The sequence below is a fragment of the Pelobates fuscus genome, chromosome 3 (assembly GCF_036172605.1).
Source record: "Pelobates fuscus isolate aPelFus1 chromosome 3, aPelFus1.pri, whole genome shotgun sequence".
NCBI classification, from domain to species: domain Eukaryota; kingdom Metazoa; phylum Chordata; class Amphibia; order Anura; family Pelobatidae; genus Pelobates; species Pelobates fuscus.
In genome coordinates, this window is record NC_086319.1 from 356319485 (window position 1) to 356338069 (window position 18585).

General features: G+C 43.8%; 1 protein-coding gene across 4 annotated transcripts in view; it reads right to left on the bottom strand.

The window, feature by feature from the left end:
• GMIP (GEM interacting protein) overlaps positions 1–8375 on the bottom strand; it is a 122163-nt gene extending 113788 nt beyond the window's left edge. For 3 of the 4 annotated variants that reach the window (XM_063449213.1, XM_063449212.1, XM_063449211.1), the window contains exon 1: positions 8274–8375. In XM_063449213.1, coding sequence (XP_063305283.1) covers positions 8274–8309 — 36 coding nt within the window. In that variant the 5' untranslated portion in view covers positions 8310–8375. The remainder of the gene's footprint in view (positions 1–8273) is intronic. The other variant, XM_063449215.1, reaches the window with a different exon arrangement.
• Between the last annotated feature and the right edge of the window lie 10210 nt (positions 8376–18585).

The window sequence follows — 18585 nt, forward strand, 5'->3', positions numbered from 1 at the left end:
AAACAAGTGTAATGTTTCGCCATCCGGCTTAGCTAGCCTGCCAGTACAATTTAGTGGTTTTCATACACTAATTAATTGTTTTGTTTGTAGTATGTCTCAGGAAGGGGTAGAGGATTTCTCCCTGCCTAGCACTCCGGCTAGAGCTATCACTCCTACACAAGGAGGAGAGGTAACTAGTCCAGCATCGATCAGATCCTGGACGATCCCTTGTATAACTACGGAATTGAGGAGACGGCAAATCCCCTACCCCGCTACAGCAAGGAAAGCAGAACTTTTCAAACTGCTACGGAATTCAACAAACAACATGAATGCCGGGGAAGGACCTAGCCAGTCCAACCCAGGATACATAGATTCCATGTTACAACAGTTACACACAGCAGACAGTCACACATGCAGGGAGGCAGTCACACACAGAGGCAGGCAAACAGTCACCCCCCCCCCCCACACACACACACAGGCAGGCAGTCAGACATACACACACACACAGTCAGACAGTCACACAAACAGGAAAACAGTCACACACAAGCAGTCAAGACAGTTACACACAGGCAGGCAGGCACACACACACACAGGCAGTCAGATAGACAGTCACACATGCAGGCAGGCACACAGACAGACAGTCTCACACACACACACACAGGCATGCAAACACACAGGCAGGCAGTCACTTACACACAGGCAGGCAGACAGTAGTAAAACCGTTTTAGAACAGTTTGACTACTTACATTGGATCCATGAGACGTTGCTCCCTGCCTCAACTACTTCCGACAGGGAGCTGGAAGTGCTTACCTCAGGAGAATAACAGAAGATCCTACAGCATAGGAGGGTGCAGCCCAGCAGACCCTACAATAGGTGGAGTACAGGGCATTCCTGGCACTATAACCACTACAATACAATGTAGTGGTTAGAGTTTTCCTATAAAGAATCCCATGAGTTTTTATTAACACCGAAGTTAATTTAGAGCAGAGTGTAATTCATACACATATTGAGGGGGATCCACTAGTTTTCCATTCGTTGCATATGGACCCAGCGACAGACCACCCTGGTCACCCAGGAATGGTACATGTCTCCCAATCATTACCTCCATCTAAAAAGAGCTATTTTCACCTCATTTGCCTCTTTAGTCCGTGCCTCCCAGCCCAGCACCCAGTGGCCCCAGAGTCATCGTAGACCTGCTGGAATGTCGTAGAGGCATGTCACGTCTGACCAGGAGTAACCTCCAACTCCTCTGGAACTCCTGATCATATCGGGGAGTGGCCGCAGTTTGGTAAAACTTTGTTTAGGGCACTCTCGGTCCCAGAGTCGCCTATCAGAGTGCTATTTTGAGGGGTGATAGAGGAGGTGGTGAGGCATCAAATAGTACCCAGGACTCGAAGAAGTCCCGTGTACCCACCAAACGCACCATAATTTTATGTGACCAGGATATCCCACCTTTCCCTATGGAACTCTGCACTGGATCGGAGGACTGTCAAAAAAAAACTTTACTTCTAGCCAACTCAGGCCAGCCACCATCTATCCAAGCACTTATTGGACAGAAAGGGTGTTCAAAAGAGCGCTTTTCAGAGACAGCCCTTGTTTGGGGACATAGGCATGGGAACTCTGCTTTTTTGTGTGAAATTGCTAATCGTCGCAAAGATATCCGATCGCTAATTAAATTATCTGATCAGGTACGGACACCTGGGCACCAGGTATGTCACAAGATGTATTGTTGTTAGTATAAACTAATTATTTTTTTTTTTATTCGTTCTACTTCACCCTACTCTAAGTCTCGGCTAGTGCTTGGGGTGAATCTGCTTTAACAGCTTTAACACTATACTATGCTCTCTGAGCTATAACCATTAAGGGAAAGGGAGGCAACATGTGGGTCACCTACGAGTAGGCTGCCACAGACCGGCTGAGAAATGCTGCATGCAATAAAAATGAAAACGCCAGCAAAATGCTTGTCAAAATGCCACTGTCACCTGTACATCTATTTCCACAAATCAGTCTAAAACAATAATACTAATACACAAATATAATATTTCATCCAAGCAAGTTACAGCATGGTTCCCAACTGTCCCAATTCAGGCAAGACAGTCCATATTCTGGCAGGACAGTCTCGATTTTCCAGACCTGTCCCATCGACCCAACTTAATTCCCTGGTGTCCCACTTCTATCCACGCCCTTTTCTTAGAGTCAGTGACACAATCATATAACTAGCGTGCCCCTTCTACTTCCCTTCCTCCGGCGTCACGATTCTACAGACTTTGAAGTTCAGAGGCATGACATAATAAGTTTAAATGGTTGTCAAGACTTAACACCTGTAGCGGAGTAGAGGTATGATCCAAGGTAGCTCCGCTGGTAGACAGGAACAGCAATCCAAGACAGGTATAAAACAGGTAGCGTAGTTACAATCCCTTCCCTCCAAGAACTAGACGACACATAGCTTGGAGGTCAACTGTCAGCTTTATTCACACATTTGCTTTTATGTCTTTTTCCCATGCAAGGGAGGTAACTTAAAATATCCAATCACATCGTAGTCACCTCCTCTCCCTCTCCTCCCCTTAGATTAGCAGTTAAGCTCATTAGTGGGAACAGAGTTTTCCCCAGTTTCTGGATGTCCCCTTGTGGCGAAACCGACCTCGCCACGTGTCCTTGGAGGGGGCTGATTGCCCGCCTCTTGCCTTTGGACTATGGACCAGACTTTATGGGAATGTGATACCCCAGATAGCCATACCATGGAGCCTATTCATATAATGAAAGACTATGGGAAAGACTTTAGCTCCATGGCAATTGTACTGTGTGAGTATGATCTGCGCGCTATTCGGTAGTTTTGTGCGTGCAGATCCCAGCTATCTGGGGATAGGTGAAATGTCTGTGTGTTATGTGTAAATGTGACTTTATGTATTTTAAAGTGTTTTATGTCGTTTTGCAACCATGTGGTTAATGGAGTCTGCCTTTAGTCCTGGATAATTGGATTACTTCTCCAATTAACTCCAGGGCAGAAGGGAGGAAACCAGGTGTTGTATAATCCTTCTCTCACCACCAATATTTTCCCCAACACCAGGGTGCATTGTGGGGATGTTTTTCTGCCAGCCAGAAAGGAACAAAAGATACTTTTAGTAACTTTTGAACCCCTGGTCGGATTCATGCCATTTTTTAATATGTTGTTCCCCTGAATGGATTGATTGTGGATATGTATTTTTATGTGAATGTGATGTATGGTTTTAAAGTTATGAAAGTTGTGTAAAAGTATATTTTAAACTGTATGCATAATGGGATTATGTGTCACACTAAGGGGAGGGGATGTGTGGGAGGTAACATCTATGTCATTGGTTCTTTTATGCCTCCCCCTGGGTGTGGCCTGTATGTGTGAGTTGGAAATAAAAGCCAGGCTGGATGATCCAGTCCTCAGTTCCTGTTTTACCCTCAAAGTGATGTGTCGTCTCATTATTGGGGGGAAGGATTTATTGCATGCTGTTCCAGTTGACTGCTAGGAGTACAAGCCTATTCGTATGGTTCCTATTCAATGGTCTACAGCATTCATATGCTTGGGAGAATTTAAAAGGTTTCTCGGATCCAGTGTTCGTGTGTCTCCAGTCGGGAGAATGGTGTTTGCAGTAGCTGCCTGTGCATCTGTAAAGGGGATTATCGCCTAAACGGATTTTAACCCCTCATATGCTGAAACGGTCCGTTACAATTGGTGGCAAGCGGCGGGATCGTTCCTACAACCAGAGGGACAGCTACAGACAACACCATTTCTGGATTACAAATTGAGGGCAACGCTAGTATCCGTACAGCGACCCTATCTACAAAGGAAATCAGGAAAATGGAAGGAGACAGAGTCGCAGCTGCTGCAGCACCTCCAAGGGAGGAGGAGGAATCCGAGTTTATCAGGGAATATAGGAGCAGGATGGCTCTATTCTCACCAGCCCGAGCGGAGCAGATGGCATCCCGGGTCTACGACGATTTACAGGTGTACCTCATGCTGCTAATGACGCAGAGGAACCAACAAGATTGGTCCTGTGAGGAACCACAACAGGCAGGTGGAGATGGGACCGAGGTCTCTCCACCGGGCCCAACGGGATGGTGGGCAGCAGGCCCAGATCCCCAGCGGCAGTGTGTACCCCAGGGAGCTGATGGTGTCGTCCATCCTCCCCAGCGGCAGGCTGAGTTACAGGGGGCAGAGGTTGTTGTTCCTGCCCCCCAGCAGCAAAGTGATGTGCCAGGAAGGCAGTGTGAAGTGAAGGGAGAGGAGAGCAGCGTCCTCCCTCCCCAGCGGCAGTGTGTGTCCCAGGGAGCAGAAGGTGCAGTCCTTCCTCCCCAGCGGCAGTGTGTACCCCAGGGAGCAGAAGGTGCCGTCCTTCCTCCCCAGCAGCAGTGTGTGTCCCAGGGAGCAGAAGGTGCAGTCCTTCCTCCCCAGCGGCAGTGTGTACCCCAGGGAGCTGATGGTGTCGTCCATCCTCCCCAGCGGCAGGCTGAGTTACAGGGGGCAGAGGTTGTTGTTCCTGCCCCCCAGCAGCAAAGTGATGTGCCAGGAAGGCAGTGTGAAGTGAAGGGAGAGGAGAGCAGCGTCCTCCCTCCCCAGCGGCAGTGTGTGTCCCAGGGAGCAGAAGGTGCAGTCCTTCCTCCCCAGCGGCAGTGTGTATCCCAGGGAGCTGAAGGTGCAATCCTTCCTCCCCAGCGGCAGTTCACCGTCCAGAGAGAGGAGCTTGTTACACCCTCTCTCCCACGGCAGCCTAACCCACCAAGGGGAGATGTTAAGCCCCACAACTGTGCAGATGGGACCGTAGTCTCTGCACTTACAGCACCAGGGGTAGGGACGGTCGGTCCTGTTCCCCAGCCTCAGAGTGATGTATCCAAAGGGGAGACAGTCGGTCTCTCCCTCCGACAGCCAAGATGTGCACCTAAAGGGGAGACAGTCAGTCTCCAGCAACCAGGCTGCAACCAGGCTACTCCCGGGGTAGTGCTGGCACCAGGACAGAGTACCGCTGGTCTCTGCACCCTCAGCAACCCACCAAGGCAGCCTACCAGTCCCCCACACAGCCGTGGTAAGGCACCTGGACATGGACAAGATTCTCCCTTACCCAGGTGTAGTAATGGTTTCTTGTGGGTGGGCTGTACTGCTGTTTCTGTCTTGTGGGTGGGCTGCTGGACTAACAAGGGCACTGACCGGCAGGAGGTCAAGTACCCTGTTAGTCTGGGGGGTAAAGGGGAGAAGTGTGGTGAAACCGACCTCGCCACGTGTCCTTGGAGGGGGCTGATTGCCCGCCTCTTGCCTTTGGACTATGGACCAGACTTTATGGGAATGTGATACCCCAGATAGCCATACCATGGAGCCTATTCATATAATGAAAGACTATGGGAAAGACTTTAGCTCCATGGCAATTGTACTGTGTGAGTATGATCTGCGCGCTATTCGGTAGTTTTGTGCATGCAGATCCCAGCTATCTGGGGATAGGTGAAATGTCTGTATGTTATGTGTAAATGTGACTTTATGTATTTTAAAGTGTTTTATGTCGTTTTGCAACCATGTGGTTAATGGAGTCTGCCTTTAGTCCTGGGTAATTGGATTACTTCTCCAATTAACTCCAGGGCAGAAGGGAGGAAACCAGGGTGCATTGTGGGGATGTTTTTTTCTGCCAGCCAGAAAGGAACAAAAGATACTTTTAGTAACTTTTGAACCCCTGGTCGGATTCATGCCATTTTTTAATATGTTGTTCCCCTGAATGGATTGATTGTGGATATGTATTTTTATGTGAATGTGATGTATGGTTTTAAAGTTATGAAAGTTGTGCAAAAGTATATTTTACACTGTATGCATAATGGGATTATGTGTCACACTAAGGGGAGGGGATGTGTGGGAGGTAACATCTATGTCATTGGTTCTTTTATGCCTCCCCCTGGGTGTGGCCTGTATGTGTGAGTTGGAAATAAAAGCCAGGCTGGATGAGCCAGTCCTCAGTTCCTGTTTTACCCTCAAAGTGATGTGTCGTCTCATTATTGGGGGGAAGGATTTATTGCATGCTGTTCCAGTTGACTGCTAGGAGTACAAGCCTATTCGTATGGTTCCTATTCAATGGTCTACAGCATTCATATGCTTGGGAGAATTTAAAAGGTTTCTCGGATCCAGTGTTCGTGTGTCTCCAGTCGGGAGAATGGTGTTTGCAGTAGCTGCCTGTGCATCTGTAAAGGGGATTATCGCCTAAACGGATTTTAACCCCTCATATGCTGAAACGGTCCGTTACACCCCTAAATACAGGGGGTACGGTGACAAACGAGGGGTCCCCTGGTAGGTCTGTTCTGGGTGAGCAACATACTCAAAATTCACCCAGATCAGACCAGGGGTTCGGGAGTTAAAGACATTTAAAGATTTGACCGACTGCAGGGATTCGGTAGCCGAAAACAGCTCCATGGATTCTGGCCCTGTGGTCGGTCTATTTCACGGAGCAAAAAGTACCGAACATTTCAGCCATCCGGCTCTAATCTTACGTTCGGATGAATCCCCTAGTCTAGTTCGGATGAATCGTGCGTTTTGGTGGTCCTGGAGGTCTGAGCGGTATCTGGGTAGTCGAGCGTCCGATTTTAGTTCCAGACGCTCGACGACCAAACACCGCTGTTCGGGAGTTAAGATGGTCGCCGCCACGTGGTTATTATGCGAACGGCGGGCACCCACGAACCCAATTACGGTTCTTGCAACATTGTTTCCTTATATTAAGGAGAGGCACACGACTACAGCAGGGTGGTCTTGCATTCGGTACTTTCAATCGGTTCCCGAACCGGCTAAGAGTTTCTGGTTCGGGAACCGATTGCATTAACATGCTATTAAAATACAAGGTACATTTAGGGACATGTAGTTCAAATACAATATAACATTTCAGGTAACAGTCTCTTGTGGCTGCTTCTGCCACAACACCAATAAACAATATGCAAAGCAGAGGACTATGAATATCCTAAACTATAGAAAAATATATTGGCGATCCTTGGGGTGGTCGAGCTTAATGTATAAAAGTATATATTACAGTCCGCAAGCAGACATGAGTAAACAGGGACTGGCAAAGGCCAAGCATCAGAGAGAATTGGGAGAATGGTTAAACAGAGCCAAAGTTATTGATGCCAGAGGTCATAACAGTCAGATAATAGAGCCAAGTCATAAACCAAATCACACCACAAGTCAAAATGCACTATCATGACATGGCAAAGAGGAGTGGTCAGGAAAACTCTTTAATCGCCCTATTGTCTTTCTATTGGTCTACATAAAAAAATTATACTGAAATGTGCTCGATTTGCGTTGCCAGAATAACGCGGCAGTGTGCCGGCAGAAATTATGGAACTGGCAATTTGCATTAACAGCATTCAGCATTCTGACACAGCATTCTGGCATAATTTCTGTTAAGGAATGCTCTTGTGGGCACTTTGTTAATGCAAATTGCCAGTTCCATAATTCTGCCGGCACACTGCCGCGTTATTCTGGCAACGCAAATCGAGCACGTTTCAGCATTCTGTCTGAACTCTGAACATGACAATGGCATTGTTAGTTTTTCAGTGTTGATTTGCATCACAATTTTAAAACCCTCAGTAATAGCTAATGTTAAATAACAAAGCTTTAAAAAAAATATGTAATGTCAACAGCCAATCAGAGTCTATAATTGGTGGAGGAGCCCCCAGCTTTGCTTGTACAGGAAACCATGAAACAGTAATTAGTTATTTGAAGTCTCTTGTGATGCCTTGCACAGACAGTTCGCTGGAAATGTTATGGTTCATAGAATATTTCTGATGGCAGAGTCAATTTAATGACTGTGATATAATTACGATAGGAATCTGCCAATACCTTTCATTTATTTAAAAGGTAACTCCAGCCAGGGGAGGCCTGGCAACTTTTGGTCCAAGTACAAATGAATATTCTATTTTTGCACATCAACCTCACAAATCTCACATTTCTGTAAACATTGAAGTGTGACAGTCTAGGATTACAGCACATTGAGATACAGACTACTAACCTACAGAGCTGACCCAACAAACACTCGGCCCGATTCTTCCCTGCTGCTTCGTTCCTACAGTACTCTGCCTACAGAAAATCCCAAATGTCTCCAGTTGCTATTAATAAATAAATAAATTAAAAAAAATATGGTTTTGTGGCCCATAACCCCTATATGCCAGGGGGTAATTGCCAACCTTCCCCTGACTGCAGGTTGAAGGTAATCCTTATTTCCTTATTGCATTGGATAACACATTATAAACGTTTAGGAAAAAAGAAATGGAAAAAAATATATATGCTAAAAGTATATGCTTACCTTTGCAGTTCTTGCAGAAGCTGTAGTAAGAGACATATAGGTTTTATTGGTAAGGGGAATAAGTATTCATTATTTCAACATGCTGTAAAGCAGGAGTAACTGTCTGAGTGACAGGCAACAGATGGTAGTAATTATGACACCGCTTCTAAAAAAAGATATTTATGGAACAAAATGCATGATGTAAAGACTTTGGGTTTTGTATTTGTGTTGGAACACTGAAAATGCTTTGTCAGTGGAACTGTAGCTTTAGCATATAAGGTATTTTGGTTTTGAACATTAATGAACTATACTTCATTTTTATTATATTTGTATCTTACATTTGAAATCCACTTTGAATTCCCGACAAATATCACTTTATTGAATAGCCCTGTCAGGTGAATTTAATTTGTTTTTTTTAAATTTCAGGTCAAAATAGATGAACTAGAAAAAATGTCCGAGTAAATTGTGCTTTGCTTTCAGTTCAGCTATTCTAACCTTCAATTTGAAATTCACTTTGAATTCACACTTTAATAAATAAGTATGTGTTTAAGTCCTCACTCGTGAAGGGGTTGCAATATAGGGAGCATCTCATGATCGTCCATCAAAAAGTCTTATCAAGGATATTCTTCAGAGTTGTTGAGAATCCAACGTGAATTCAAAAATAATTTAAAATTGTTAGCAAACCTTTTTTAAGTAGAAACCTAACTCCAGTTCAGCTTCTGTAGCTTACAATTTTAAATTCACCTTTAAGTCACTTGTAATTTTCTCAATTCAGATTTTAGCAAAAAAAAAAAGTTAAGCATATCCTCAATGTGTAGCACATTTCTAAAATCACAGACTGCATCTACCAGTAGACTTATGCATTAGTTTTCTACAGGTCTGATCTATGGGTCGCTTAAATTGCATATCACCTAAGAACCATATTTACATAAAACTGAAAAAAAAAAGACTCACGATAATTATCTCACTTGTATCGCAAGATAATTATTCGTAACAAAAAAATGACAGATCGCCCAATAAACGTTGATTTAATTTACAAATGAAACAGAAGTGACCAATGGAGGGGAAAAAAAATCTATATTTATATATTTAATAAATATATATTTTATAAACATTGATATATCTTTTTTACCGCTCCTCTTTTTCCTTTTGTTGGTTACTTTTTCTCTCTTGACCTGTGTGCACCTATGTGTGTACTGAAAAATATATACATAATATTTATACTTATTTTCCAGTACACCGATTGGACCATTTACGTGCCCTTTTTGGTTTGTCCAAATCATCTTCCCAAATACTTTTTGCATAGACGATAATCGGACAAGCTGAACTGTCAAATGAATGTGTTGGAGTGTCCCGAATTAAATAAATTTTTTTGGAAAACATTAGTTCAGCCAAACACTAATCTATCTGCCATCAAAAATCTACTGTGCAAAACCACCGAACTCACTTTCTCATAAACCTAGGTTTATCCCATTTAGATCAAGCACACTCAACATGCGGTCAAGTTCATAGATCTTCTTCTGCCAAAACAAGCATACAGCTACACCATCCACAAATACATTGGAAGGGCTACTGCACCCAGAACAGGCTTTGTCAGTTTTGAAAACAATGAAATAAGGAAAATCACACTAATGGGAGCACAAACATTTAAAATAAATTTGCAGCAAAATGACTTGTTTTTCCTCAGAAATCATCATGGTACACATTCTGTGATTACCATAGTATGAATTTATTAATGACACTAACTCATGACTTTATGTTAATTGCTGTCTTAAAGATAATGCAGTTCTGTCATTCCATCCTTAAGTTGTAATTCACATAATTAGGGAGAAATTTGTGAGAAGTTGACAAGGCCAATTGACTTCATATTTATTTGATCATTTACACGTTTTTTTTTTTTTTTAAAATTATTACCTCATCAAAATACTTTAATGGTAACATGGATGTCAGTCTGAGAGTAATTAATATCCGGTGGCTCATTTCTTTTATGAGAATGATCCAGAATTGAATGTTTGTCTCTTGACTTAAGAAAACAAAATTTGGAGAAAACCTGGTGAACTCCTTGTTCATACCCAACCACTAAACTTGAAACAAAAACGTCTCACAGTCTACATGCATTGGAAAATTTAATCAAAATAAAATTAGCATCTGCATGTTACTCAGTTGTAACGATTTTGGTGGGTCTGTCCCAATTTTGGACTCCTGTCACGCTCTCCTTATTTTGTTCCCTGGTGTCCATGGATGATGCGTTCGATTGGAATTCTCACTTTAGTGAATAACGCTGATGGTTTTCACTTAATTCTCCTGATCGCCCAACAGACTAGCTCTGTCAATTTGTATTGTATACCTCCCAACACTGGAAGGTTTGTAATAGGTACGGGTGGAAAGGCCTTCTAGGGCATAGCCAGGACGCAACTCTGCCCACTGAATGGGGCATATCAGCCTGAAATTGAGCACACCAGGCTGACAGCTAGCCACCTGGCTGGCCTCTTCTTGTAGGACTATGCACAGAGCACTGATGAAGCACTTTCCGCATGGTCCAACAGCCAGTTGCACTGTGCGAGTGCATCTAATAATGTGCTTGCGTTGTGCTTCCCAGGGACAGTTCCCTGGTGTCCCCAGATGCGAAACTCCACTGAACTAAATTGGGATGGTGGGACAGGACCCCGAAATCAAGGCAGTCCTGCCAAAACTGGGATTGTTAAGAGTCCTAATATTGAGAGGACTGATGGGAAGTGCAATATGAGTGACTGTTTATCCATGAACTTCCAATACAATTCACAACATTTAAACCCATAACTATAGCAGCACTTGGCATATAGGCAGCTTTGAATGGCATCACCTCTGGGCAGCCTGTCACCCTTGAGTGCATGCGCTATTTATGATGATTGTTTTATGCACACAATTGCTGCCTCCGCACCACCCACTTCTTCCCTTACCTTTTATAAAACCAGCCAAAGTGGACTACTCAGTTTCTCTATACAGGGAGTGCAGAATTATTAGGCAAATGAGTATTTTGACCACATCATTCTCTTTATGCATGTTGTCTTACTCCAAGCTGTATAGGCTCGAAAGCCTACTACCAATTAAGCATATTAGGTGATGTGCATCTCTGTAATGAGAAGGGGTGTGGTCTAATGACATCAACACCCTATATCAGGTGTGCATAGTTATTAGGCAACTTCCTTTCCTTTGGCAAAATGGGTCAAAAGAAGGACTTGACAGGCTCAGAAAAGTCAAAAATAGTGAGATATCTTGCAGAGGGATGCAGCACTCTTAAAATTGCAAAGCTTCTGAAGTGTGATCATCGAACAATCAAGCGTTTCATTCAAAATAGTCAACAGGGTCGCAAGAAGCGTGTGGAAAAACCAAGGCGCAAAATAACTGCCCATGAACGGAGAAAAGTCAAGCGTGCAGCTGCCAAGATGCCACTTGCCACCAGTTTGGCCATATTTCAGAGCTGCAACATCACTGGAGTGCCCAAAAGCACAAGGTGTGCAATACTCAGAGACATGGCCAAGGTAAGAAAGGCTGAAAGACGACCACCACTGAACAAGACACACAAGCTGAAACGTCAAGACTGGGCGAAGAAATATCTCAAGACTGATTTTTCTAAGGTTTTATGGACTGATGAAATGAGAGTGAGTCTTGATGGGCCAGATGGATGGGCCCGTGGCTGGATTGGTAAAGGGCAGAGAGCTCCAGTCCGACTCAGACGTCAGCAAGGTGGAGGTGGAGTACTGGTTTGGGCTGGTATCATCAAAGATGAGCTTGTGGGGCCTTTTCGGGTTGAGGATGGAGTCAAGCTCAACTCCCAGTCCTACTGCCAGTTTCTGGAAGACACCTTCTTCAAGCAGTGGTACAGGAAGAAGTCTGGATCCTTCAAGAAAAACATGATTTTCATGCAGGACAATGCTCCATCACACGCGTCCAAGTACTCCACAGCATGGCTGGCAAGAAAGGGTATAAAAGAATAAAATCTAATGACATGGCCTCCTTGTTCACCTGATCTGAACCCCATTGAGAACCTGTGGTCCATCATCAAATGTGAGATTTACAAGGAGGGAAAACAGTACACCTCTCTGAACAGTGTCTGGGAGGCTGTGGTTGCTTCTGCACGCAATGTTGATGGTGAACAGATCAAAACACTGACAGAATCCATGGATGGCAGGCTTTTGAGTGTCCTTGCAAAGAAAGGTGGCTATATTGGTCACTGACTTGTTTTTGTTTTGTTTTTGAATGTCAGAAATGTATATTTGTGAATGTTGAGATGTTATATTGGTTTCACTGGTAAAAATAAATAATTGAAATGGGTATATATTTGTTTTTTGTTAAGTTGCCTAATAATTATGCACAGTAATAGTCACCTGCACACACAGATATCCCCCTAAAATAGCTAAAACTAAAAACAAACTAAAAACTACTTCCAAAAATATTCAGCTTTGATATTAATGAGTTTTTTGGGTTCATTGAGAACATGGTTGTTGTTCAATAATAAAATTAATCCTCAAAAATACAACTTGCCTAATAATTCTGCACTCCCTGTACAGCTAAACTGAAAACATAGCTGACTTTCAGACTTTTTCTAACTGGGCTAAAATTGAAAAATACACTTTGAATCACAAAAAAAAAAAATCAGACTTTGGGGGGCGGGGCCTGGATGCCGAGCCGACTGGTCGCACTAAACCAGAGCTCCGTGTGATGACCTGCAAATAGGCGATTTAACCCGACAAATCACACCGAGCTCACTTACCTGGCACAGCAGAGCAGCGGCAGTATCCCGGGACGTATCTAGCCAGACCTCCGGGAGGCATTTTAAAGCTAACGCAGAGTTGCGGCCTACCAGCGGGTGCAGACGTGTGAGTGGCGGCCGACCTCCACGCCGGCAAACCCGTGGAAAACGCTGCGGCGTTGAGGCCCTGATCACCCCCCCCTGCCGGTGTGGGATATCCCGGCACAACTAAGCGAGAAACGAGCCAGAAGATCCCTGGATTAGGAAGACCAAACTCCACGTGCAACCTACGGGGCCCAACCAAGATGGCGGCACAGCCCAAACGCACACTCACAAAGCCACCCCAGTATGCACAGGAGTTCATCAACCGACTAGGTACCTACTTGTGGGCGAAGCTCAGAGCCCAGAAACGGTTGTACAACCTGGCAATGAGAGAGGCGGTGGCATGGATCCGCCCGGCCACCCGGCGTAAGCTAAAGAGGAATCCCCCTCGCAACTTTAAAGCGGCCCCCAGACTGGAACGGAGCCAAACCTCGAAAAAGCAGGCAGGGGCGCCGGGCCCCTCAAATAACGACATAACCGAGACAAAGACACGGCACAGGACCCGACCAGCCTACCACTCAGCGGTCCCGACAACCACCGACCGGCACCCAGCGCCAGATCATCCATACACCCCCCCAGAAAGCAGACAACCGCAAACCAGCGATACAGCCTGGGGCCGGAGGGAGAAATATTACAACTTTGGGACAAACGCTGCCTTCCTGAACCCCTATTCCCAGGGCTTCGGTTTCCCTACTTACCCTGCCTACCCTCCAAGTCACAGAGACACTACTCACATGACGCCCAGCCAAGGCATCGGCTGAACGCCTTATTGCAAAAGACTGGCAGCTCCGCGGAAGCAGAACAGGCGACCCTTCTGCGGCTGGACCAAGCAACATAAACCACATTTCACCTCACAGCTATGACACCTACCTTTAACCTGCCTGCCAGCCAGTTCGGTGAGGGACTTTTGCCTGGGGGACCCCAGAGGAACTTAGTATAATAGTTGTTTCACACATGAGGAATTGTTAATTTCCATCTGCCTAGCATGTCTTATACGTATAAATCATTATTTTATATTTTAATCTGACGCTCTTTAAACTCTATACAGCATTCAGTAGGCATGCATCCAAATATTCAGCGATAGCTTTACTGCATGCTCCAGCCATATTAGCTGAATTTAGCCTGTTGCTAACAAATACATACTTACTGCTTACTCACAAGGCTTTGTTTTACTTTTTTTTTTTTTTTTTTTTATTTCTTATCTTTCACGATATATCTTACGTGCCAACATTGTTTAGTAACTTAAAGCATAGTGACTAACTGCATCCTACTACTAATCGACGCATGCTTAATGCCTACTCATAATATGTTACTCTACTCACATAAAATACGTTGTGTAACAGAATTGTTTACTACTAGCACTAAAGCGATGTCACTAACGTTTAGATATCAAACGCATAGCCACCGCAATGATTTAACTGGAACTAACTACCTAGCTACTTAAACAAGCGACTGTCTCTATTTGTTAATATTATATTATAAAATGTGCCTGTTCATCTTGTGCCCCGCAAGTTGAGCATGGGATACGTTGGAGGATTGCTTTTGGGGCACCTCTTACCTGCCTGTGATATATATGTGCACAACAAAAATAAAGAATTTAAAAAAAAAAAAAAAAAAAAAAATCAGACTTTTGTGATTTACCCCATGTGTGTAGACTTTATAAAGTAGCAGAAGAATATTATCTACTGATAGAGTGCTCTCTAGTGGTGAACATTTCTCATTTAACACAAATGCTTTTTCATAAATGACTTGCATAAATTTGGACAGTACCATGTCTCAAAGTCCCAGAATATTATTGTAGGACTACCCCAACACTACTATAACATCAGAGGAAATCACAAAATATACACATACACACTCATGCAATAATATACTGTCACGTGAGGCAAGGTCTCTTAGTGTCCCTTGATTGCCACATCTGCAATCCTCCGCTGGTCCTGGATTCAGCTGTAGCATACAGTGTTTATAGCTACAGGATATAGCGATCATAGCCCTTTTTGTTACTTGTATAATTCCCTAATATAGTGGACGAGACCAGTCATATTAAGTAAGACAAGTGAACTGTTTATTGCATGGAAAACACATGTATGTATACCCCTACACACAACAGGGGGTCTTTAGCCAGAACAGTGCAAACCACTCCCTAGTGTATTGGTGTCTGAGACATAATTAGGTTAAGACCTAAGGTTTTAACTTACTACCAGACACCAACACGCATTGCATGGGTTTACAACATAAACATATTTTCCACAATAACTTCATGATAACACAACATATCCCCACATGCTATACATCATTTTAAAGCTGGTGACAGAGCATACTGTCTTAAAAGCGCCATGATCTGAGAATCTGTGCCCGAGTTATGATCTGGTAAAGTTTTACCGGGTTACGGCTATTCTCCGATCTACATCAGGGCTTCAGGCATGCGGCTGCTTTTCCTGGTCTTACAAAAAGCGGTTCCTGGGACTCCAGGGAGGTTGGTACCCACGTATGAGATATGTCAGTGGAAATCTCTCCTCAGTGCGCCCATGCTGGTCAAATAGCTCCCTGATCGGAACATTGCGATTGAGTTAGAATGGCTATTCTTAGATCCACCTCAGAGCTCCACGCATTTCATAAGTAATCTCTGCTAAACCGAGTCTCATGGAAGTCCCTGGGGCAGCGTTTTGGGCTTCCCCTGCTCATGGTGTAAGGGCACAGCATGTAAGGGGTATTTGGAGGGGATATAGTCATTCAGGCAGTAGATGGGTAGGTGTCCTGCGCCAATTGGTAGAATTGCAATGTGGGGAAAACAATACAAATCAACAGGAAAAGGGATCTCGGGGACAGGGCCTATCGCATGTGGGCAGGAGTCTAGTGAGTGCCAAGCTCTATTACTTTTTTACATTTTTAATATTCGTTTAAATGGCAAATATTTATTTGTATGATATAAAAAAACTGAAATCACAAGATTTTTTTTGCAAGAGAGTAGGAGGGGTGTTTCAATTAATGATACTGTAGTATTTGCCAACCCTATTTTGTCCACCCTTGCTGCAGCACCACAACTGCCCTCCTCCTGTGACCTGGCTGGGTCACCTCCACAGAATAAATTTACTGCTTCTCCCCCTCCTTGGTCACATCTCTCTGACTTCTGTCACTCGCCAGGGTTGTTTCTAGAACCTAGCTGTCACTCTCTGGGGAGCCAGCTGGCTGATAAGTCTGTCGGAGGGGTGGGGTGGTGAAGGAGAAGACACACACACAGATTGAGCAGCCATTTTCAGATAGAAAAATATATGGAGGGTAATCAAATGCCTGAAATTCTGTTCCAAATGTACAGTGCCATTAAAAATAAATTATATCTTGCATTCCGGATGCCAATTTTACAATAACTCAACAGGGTAAACAAATTATTTCAGTTGGAAAAAGCCAGTCCAGTAAAACTTGAGGTGATGGTCCTTTATAAAGACACTCTCCACTGAATCGTAAGGTCCACCGCATTAAGCACATGGAATTCTGTACTAAACTTTGACATTTCAAATGAAAGCATTTGGCTTCAGGTAGGAGATGTATAGTTTGGTGTGTCCTTTCATGTGTTGCTTACAGAATCAAATATTGAAGAAGAAGATGTTAAATGACGGTGGAGAAACAATTTGTATAAATTTCTATAAGAATTGCGATGTAGGTTATCAGATAATTAGGTGAACAGTTCGTATCATTAGGTGAACGTAGCCCATTAGGCTAGCTAAATTATCATATTTGCATCTGACCTGGGAAAATCTGTACTGCTCAGCTTGAACAGCAGTGGAATAAGGTTAACTTGATATCTTGACCCCATACTGAGGACACAGTTGTTGAAGAATTTTGGGTGGATGTGAACATATCTTCCAAGAATAGGGAAGTTTTGCGCTGTCTCTCCTCTCTTTACCAATTAGTAATGCAGCAGTTGAAAGAACATTCTCACAAATGGCTTTAATTAAAAAACAAAATTAGAAACCGGATGCAATAAAACATGCTGGAAAGCTCTGGACTGAGTGGTCTAAGGCGAACACAGCCCTAATCGGAGATCGCCTCATAAAGCCCACATGGAACATCGACTACACGACATCTATGGCCCTCACCTCGGATACCTACCTACCGGGTTGCGCAACGAGACACATGAAGCTATGGGGGAAACGTAACTGAATGCCCACCCAGAGACTTACACTCTCTTGATATTTGTTTTATTATTGCTATTTGCTTTGTTGCACGTTTGTTTTTCAGAATCTACCCGACACCACATTGCATATGTTTAATTATTGAGCCTTCTCTCCCGACCATTCATCAGCAGGTCGGATACCTCTTAGGCAGTTTACCAGAGAGCAGGCCTGTTGTGTTGGCCCGTTGACTTAAGGGAACTCACAGTACCTTCTCCCAGACCTCTAATTAAGCTTTGCGCCCCACTGCAGGTACATATGCTAACATTTCAGTCCATAATTCACAGGCCTCCCAATTTGAAAGACAGCCTCTAGTTAACCCTTGTATAGCAATGGCTTTAGAGCAGTTCCGAGGCTACGTAGCCAGGTAATCCCACAATCAGCGATGGTACCGCAAGCTCCCCACCCACTTGCTAAGCCCTCGACCCACTACAACCTCGGCACGGCGCTTGACCGTTAGTCACCGGCATAGATAGTTTGCTGGATCGAAACACCCCCCTCAAGCCCTTAGCGTAACTTACAAGCCCTGGCAGACAAAGCAAAGTCTGTGCTCTCTCGCTTCCCTATCTGGTAAAGCAGTTTTCAGACATATAACACATTGTTTAAAAACCTAGCACTACTCTTCTGGTCGTTTAAATTGTTATTATTGTTGTATATTCATGATTCATGGTCAAGCCTGTATTCCTCTTATTCAGCTGAACTGAAAAGAACGAACAACCTGTTAAGTAACGTTCATTTAAAAAAAAAAAAAAAGGTGCAGAAACCCCTGAACGCCTCACTATGGCAACACTACGACATACTGTTTATGCATACATGCTGTTGTGGCAATGTAATTATGTTATGGTTTTCCATGCACAAATAAAATAAAGAATTTAAAAAAAAAAAAAAAAAAAAAACATGCTGGAAAGCATTTCACATATTCGTGGTTTCATGTCCTGCTTATGTCTTGCTACAACATATGTTATAGTAAATTTAAACCAAAGATTGAAAATAGATCTTTATGCACATTTTAAATGTACAGTAAAAAAAAACTGTGCCTATTTTTAGGCTACTTTATATGTTACTATTTTCGACACAGTTTGGCTATTTTTTGGCTACTTTTTGCTAGCAATTGGGCTATATTTTTGTGGAGGACTTGTCTACACCGTTTACCTTCTGCTACCTTTTTATGCTTGTTTTATTGTATGGTTGTTCTGTGGTGTTGTGTGTTTTTTTCTTGTTTTTGTCACAGCTTGGTGGTAGTATTGTCCAGCGCTTTGAGCAAGAACCACCTTGAGGCACCACCTGCTTCATGGGCTGAAGACAAAAGGGCAGGCTGGATGGATTC